The 7,115-nt window shown below is 42.2% G+C and overlaps 1 protein-coding gene across 3 annotated transcripts in view; it reads left to right on the top strand.

The window, feature by feature from the left end:
- Positions 1–1,868: 1,868 nt before the first annotated feature.
- The window catches only part of LOC149940958 (solute carrier family 60 member 1-like), a 64,237-nt gene continuing 58,990 nt past the window's right edge, over positions 1,869–7,115 (top strand). For all 3 annotated transcript variants that reach the window (XM_090178345.1, XM_090178344.1, XM_090178343.1), the window contains exon 1: positions 1,869–3,065. In XM_090178345.1, the coding sequence (XP_090034471.1) occupies positions 2,533–3,065 (533 nt within the window). In that variant the 5' untranslated portion in view covers positions 1,869–2,532. The remainder of the gene's footprint in view (positions 3,066–7,115) is intronic.

The following is a 7,115-nucleotide window of genomic DNA, read 5'->3' as shown; positions in this document are numbered from 1 at the left end:
AGGTTTTTCATCGTCGTACTTCATCTGATTAACAAATTTCTCACAGGGAAGCCAACATTTACAGCTAAAACATTACGGGCTTCAATTTTAATGCTATTATCAGTGGTGTAGCCAGGAGTTTGTTTCGGGGGGGGGGGGCACACCATTGAAAAAAAAAAGGAAAATAAATATTTGTACGTACGACCTTACTTTTCAGGGGGGGTATGTGCCCCTAGTTCCACCCCCCTGGCACCGCCACTGGCTATTATTAACGTTTTTTGGCGGTGGAAATAAATACCGATTTTTTATCTTATTCAGATATTAGAACGTGAGGGGCAATTCAGTCAGTCCGCTGGTTCAAGTAAGTAACCAGGGTGAGATTTACGAGATATGCGTCAAGGCCACGCCAAATGGGGTATGGGGGGATAATTGGGGATAGGGACGGATCGTCCTCACAAGGCCAGCCTCATTCTTTGCCTCCCAGAGGTATAGGAATACAGGACTACGCCACTTGCCGCGGCGTAATTGCTGATTTATTACACAATAAAACCAATTTAACACTGTTTTAAATAGTGTTGTAAGTCGGAATATTTCCCGCTCGGAAAATTACCGAGGCCTTTTTGCCGGAAAATTTTCCGTATTTTTCCGAAAAATATTAAAAACGTTTTCATTCCATGATTTGTCTAATATATTGTTTGCAAATTTAAATAAAGCGGCATTTTCGCCTCATTTTTTCTAATCTAAAAGTAAAACTAAACCTCTAGACTAGTTCAAACTGGTTTAAATGTAACACTATTAATGTTTTGTAGTACGTTTACTGATATTAGTCATTTTAATCGATAAAAAGTTTAAAACATTAAAAACCCTTGAAAAGTAATTTATGTTTAAATTTTTTATTTTTCCGATTTGCGGAAAATTTTCCGCAATTCGGAAAATTTTCCGGAAAATTTTCTGGAAATTTTTCCGCATTTTATTTTGCCGGAAAATTAACAACCCTAGTTTTAAACGATGTTTTATTCAAAAACTACAAACCAAAGTTCAACTCAGCAAAATAATATTTTTTCGGGTTTTTTTTTCTGACTGTTGGTGGTGGATATTTAAAACTCGACTGAGAAAGTATCTTCTCAAATATGTATCGGTCTTTTAGTGAACTATATTCGAAATGGCGTGTATAAGAGTAATTTCGCCCATTCATATTCCAATCCGTGTCTAATTTGAGAAAACTGCTTCGTAAGTCGCCGTTTTTGAAATTTCACGACGCGTCTACGTAACTTAAAATTACCGTTCAAGTAAACAACTTTCGACATTTCACTTTGGCCAAATATATTTCTGATCCAACTCTTATTGGCCACTAACGTTACGCATTTTCATCAACCGCGACGTTTTTTCTACCAAGCATTTCTCCTATATTTCCAACTAATGGTTGTACGTGCTTGGAATATCCGAGTTCGGAGTATAATCAAAGCTGGTCGACTTTACCCGTTAACAAGTCTTAACCGCGCTGCCACCTAGCCATTTACCGTAACTGTAGAGCTATATACAGCGACTATAAAATACCTGGAAATTCTGTAACAGGCGTAAAAAACTCCGTTAGGATGGACTTCAGCCTATCGCCTGGGTCGCTCTCGACAAAAGCATTGTCAAATCCGTGAAAGGTGAGTCTGCGTGGAAAGGGTTTTGGTCGCGCTACATTCATTAGTCGGTTGACGTAGTTTGCGAGAAGTGGAACAAAAGACGCGTATTTCATTCCATTCGATAAACACACACACTTTGCGCCGTTTCTAAACTACGCGTATACTCACGTTGTATGTGGATGTACGTAAAGAAATTCTCGACGAATTGATCTATAAAGCCCGTACCTCGTGCGTGCGTGTATCGCGGTGCAGCACTCGTTTTCAAGGCGCAGAGACGCCGACACGACTCTTCGGGCAGAAAGTAAATGTCGCGGAGTTGATTGTCGTTGCGAGTTCGAGGGGCCACACACTCCCTCTCCGTAATTTATAAGCCAATTACAAACTACGCAGTCCCGCTATCGCGATTTTGTAGTATTTATTAGCCGCGGTTTCGTTAACGCGTCTAAATTTATAGGTATTTGTAGTCGTTTAAAAGTTTCAATTGTGCTACGTATCGCGTTTCGTCTCATTAACAAAAGTGTCACCTGTCGTAATTGCGTCCAAAACGTTCGCGGACAGTCATGAAAAAGTTCAATTGTTTAGACACTCGCCCATTATTAGAGTTCGTTCCTGTAGTGACTAGCGTGCTGTTGAAGTCGCCAGCTGATTTTTAACGTTCCTCACGTAAATAATCTCCAATTGTTGCGCTACGTCGATTAGACAAAGTAAAAATGTCTAAAATTTACTTAATTGACGCGGTTAAACCTGTTAATTCGACGAAAATGGGTTACTTGACTTAAAAAACTTTAAGGCAGCGAAAACAAAAAGTGTTCTTTAGAACTTAGAAGCCTCGTGAAGTCGAGTGTTTAGTGGGCTATTAACTTATTCGTGACGTGACCAAAGAAACGCTTTGGTTGCTCGATTCCTAAAGAACGCGAAAATGGATATGAAAAATTTCAACGACTTTCGTGACATGTCAGCCTATCACCAGCCGGAGCGGGATGAAGAACTAGAAACCAGCTTCCCTTCACCACCGTCACCACCAGTACCACCACCACCACAAACGCCACCGCCACAATCGCATCCTCCTAATCTGAACTCATCGGTTGGCGGCGAAACGCCGTTGTCCGCTGGTAGGCTAGAGGAAATGGAAGTTGTTGCTGCTGGCGGGGCTCATAGCTCCGTTTCTAACGGCACCGCTTTACCAGCGTCTGACGACAAAGTTCAAATCGTGGCGGTCAATATTAAACGAAAGGCGACTTACTGGGAACTCTTGAAGAGACACAGAGTTCCCACTTTCGTCTTATGCGCCGTTTTTTGGAGCTTTGGAATGTGCGTCGCGTTTCCCGGGCCGACCCTCTTGGACTTGGGCTGCAAAACGGAAACGATCTTCTCGACCCTTTCTTGGATATTCTTCAGTCAATCTCTTTTCGTTCTACTTGGATCTGTGGCCGGGGGACTTCTCCTAAAAGTGTGAGTTTTTTATTGGTCGCTTTTATGCCAAGTAAAGACCGGTAAAACGGGCGATGGCAATGTACCCTCGTGAAACATTCCACGTGATAAAAAACATTAATTCATCTCCAACGTAAGTGTATTTTGAAATATCACAGCCGCGGAAAATACATGTAGGTACAAAGTCTAATGAACCGACCAGTGGTGTAGCTAGAAAATTGGACCACAAAGTAAAATGGCAAAATGGGCCCAATACAAATGGGAAAATGGGCCTCAATGCAAAATGGGAAAATGATCCCAATGCAAAATGGCAAAATGGACCTCAATTCAAAATGGGGAAATTGGACCACAAAACCAAATGGGAAAATGGGCCCAATGCAAAATGGGAAAATGGGCCAAATTCACAATGGGAAAATGGGCCTCAATTCCACTTGGGGAAATGGGCCTCAATACAAAATGGGAAAATGGGCCCAATGCACAATGGGAAATGGGCCTCAGTGCAAAATGGGAAAATGGGCCCAGTGCCAAATGACTGGTGGACTGATGACCTTGTAGGCTCCTATAAATGATGTGGGCTCCAACTCAACCCATTGGGTCGACTGACCTAGTTACGCCACTGGTCCCGAATAAAGCCAGTATCCCATACACCCGTAGAGATAAGTCTCTCCTCGGTTTAGTTCATATGTAACATTTTATCGTAAACAGAGGTTCTGTTTGCATCGCGGGTATTGTATTTGCTATACGCAATAATAGATTAAACCAGATGACCGTGTTATAGGTGCTGTATTTTACTATTGGACCCACCCAAATGCTAATTAAAAAAGGACGAAAAAATCTCATTTGTGGCCCGTCTCAAACAAAGGAAGACCTCACTCTGAAATTTTTTTCAGGTCCCCCTTATCTATTGGATGCAGACGCTTTACTTAAATAATAAGCTTAGCTTTTTTCCATACTCATCCCCAAGGCGCCGGTGAAATAAACTTTGACTTTAATTAGTATTAGATCGAGTTATTGATATTTCGACACCAGTTTTCCAGAAAGGTTTTCAGGTGAACGGAGAATACCCGGGCAAAGGCCTGTTCGCCTCGTGATGCCCTCGTGATAAACCACGCCCCTCCGCCTTTGCTCGTGCTATCTTTTCCCCTTTATGCCAATAAGAGGGGAAGAAACTAAGCTATGATCACAGGCTCTCTCTCTGTGTCTGTGTGTAGACGGCGAATATCTTTCGAGAATCGTTAAAACAGAGGCTATAGTTGCGGTGGCATATGCTGATATTGCGTATATTCGGTGTCCAACGCCTATTATAATCACGCGATGCATGCGGGATTTCAAATGTGTAGCTTGAGAATAATGTCACATGTTTGGGCGTTACATTATCCGCGACATTATTGAAGTAGGTTTATTATAGACCTTGACTACTCAGATTTTCAATACGATGCTTTTACCGTCTTATCATTGCGCAATTTTTCCACGACGATATCTAAGAGGGCGACTACATAAACTTACCCTCGAAAAATAAATCGATTTTGAATAGTTACCCTCCTAACACTCATTGTAATATAACTGCATTCACGGAGTATAACCAGAAGAAAATAGGGGAAGTACGTATCTATAGCTTTGAGCCGTAGAAGTCATCGTGTGACCCACGAAAACGCCTTTTTACGCGTAATAAAAATAAAAAGAGCGCGGAGTTTATTGAAGAGCCTATTCGGTGGATTTTTAAATCCAAGCGGCCAGGACCGTACAAGCAGACCCTCGCCCGTTCAAGCTCTGTGTATTAATTATCGGTAGCGAAACTCTGAATCGGTTTATCGTCACTTTGGACCTTAGTACGTCCAAAGATAATATACCCTAGGCTAAATAAATGTCTCGCTCGTAGTCAGAAAAAAGTTGCTCCTTAGTTACCATGGTAATTAACTATAGATGAGACCACGACCAACTTTGATAGGACTATGGCAGCGACCGATGGAGGCTGATTTTTCGGAGGTCACGTGCCCGAAGTGGGTAAACGCTTCCTTACAAAACTGTCAATCAGAAAGCTCTGAATTCGAATCTAAGGTATGGAATTCTATATCATCTTTAGTACGTCGTAACTAAACAATAACAGCCGCACCGAAAGCACGGTGTCGAATCATTTACCGAAAGAGCGTAATAACGCGCGGAACAAAAGAGGCAAAGAGAGACGCGAGTGGTGGTTTCCATCCCATCTCTTTAAAGCGACGGAATAAATTCTTATTCTTATTGCCAAATGACCCCATTAATTTTTCTCCGCTGGCCCATTCTGGCCTTTCCATTGTCGCCGAGCGCCGCCAGTGTTCTCTTTCGCTCTGGCTGCCCTTATCGCCCTTTTGATAAATAGGAATTTCTTCCGATATCCCTTAGTCATCAACTTGTTTTCTTCGCGTGGTTCCAACCCCCCCCCCCCCCCCCCTTTATATCACGGCTTAAACCTGCTTCGTACTTTATAGACTTTTCGAGTCCCGTCACTGAACAGTCTGAACTGCCTTTTAAGCCTCGGCTCGACTTTTTACGCGTGTGAGACGCGTATATTCAAAAAGGCGGCCAGTTCGCGCTCTCCAAGCGAAAGCTTTTACCGCCCTCTGTCGACACGGTCTCTCCCTACTTTGTCTCCCCCCACTCCCACCCCATGCCAGAGTCGAACTCGGAGGATGCTTCTAAAGCACTACTTAATATAAAAGTAACGGAAGTCGGTTGTCAGTGGGCAAAGAATGGAGTTCGGTTGTTCGTCCGCGAATATAGTGCGAGCTTTATCCTCGGTGGCGAGGGACGCTGCCTTCCAGGAGGAGGGGAGACATAGGGGGCGCTGTTCCGAGTAATGGAAAAGAGAGGATTTGGAACGAGGAGAGTTAAAAATCGCGACTCGCAGCCATTAAGGCTTAGGATCGATTTATCTCCGGCGCTACTTAGTCGATAGCTTTGTCGAAGGCGGGGTTCAAGGTGAAGTCTCCCAAGCCGACTGTAGTTTCCGGTGTATACTCCCGGATTGTCTGACCGTAGAGGACACGCTGGAGACCTATGCCTATTTAGTTTGTCGTCGCGATTTTTTGGGCTACGCAAACTCGCGGAACTGAGCTTGTCCGTGGAACTGAGCTTGTCCGTTCATATACGTACGTGGAGATAGACCGAGTTGCTCAGGTTTACTCATTCGGGAATCGTGTTTAGCGTGTTTTACGGCTCTCTAAGCCTCGCTGGAAGGGATTAGTTCGCGTTCGGCGTTAACCGATTGCGCATAACCTCCCTCGTTCGTCCACACTGGGACGCTCAAAGAAAGAGCCTTTAATCCGAATTGACCTCGATTCGTTCTCAATTGATTGTTTGCACTTCATTGATTTCATTGGCGACACTGGCTTCGAGACGACTTGCTTCGGGTTTATTTAACTCATTTATTTTTCGTTAATGTCGTGTTAGCCTCTATTGACATCTATGGACTTTTGGTTTCCTGCCATTTTAAAGAAAGCTTAACGGATAACACTGTATTATTGCAGTTTGTTAGTAGCCAGTATATTTAATCCGCGCTTTGTTAAGGCCAAAAATAACGTCTGACGTCAGATCGGCAATCACAATAAACTATAATTTTTATTTCTACATTTTTATCGTAATAATTTTAAAATAAACCAAAATATAACAATTAAATATCGAAATTTGAGAGACAGAGTAAATATTCTAATTAAAATACCGATATTAGAAATCAAACTAATCACTCAACAACTGGAAAGTATCAAAGGAATGTAGATGGCGCTAGGATTGTGTAGGATTCCGAAGGATTGTAAATGTTTGTAAAAAACACTTTCAATCACTACTAATGTCACCTAGTACTCTTTAAGCACTGAGTATTGAGTGGAAATCACCTTACGCGTATATGTAATGAGAATTAGTTTTAAAAAAACACGACCATTATTGCGTAAGTAATATTATTACTTACGCAATAATGGTCGTGTGTTTTTTTTTAGTAATTCTCATTACATACTCTAACAATCAGTAGCGTAACCAGGATTTTGGCTAGGGGGTCACATAATTGAAAAATTAAAAACCAAAAAAAATGATGTATAT

The sequence above is a fragment of the Leiobunum rupestre genome, chromosome 6 (assembly GCF_980474605.1).
Source record: "Leiobunum rupestre chromosome 6, qqLeiRupe1.1.hap1, whole genome shotgun sequence".
Taxonomy (NCBI): Eukaryota; Metazoa; Arthropoda; class Arachnida; order Opiliones; family Sclerosomatidae; genus Leiobunum; species Leiobunum rupestre.
Note: the sequence above shows the minus strand (reverse complement) of the source record. Positions and strands in the feature narration are given on the sequence as shown.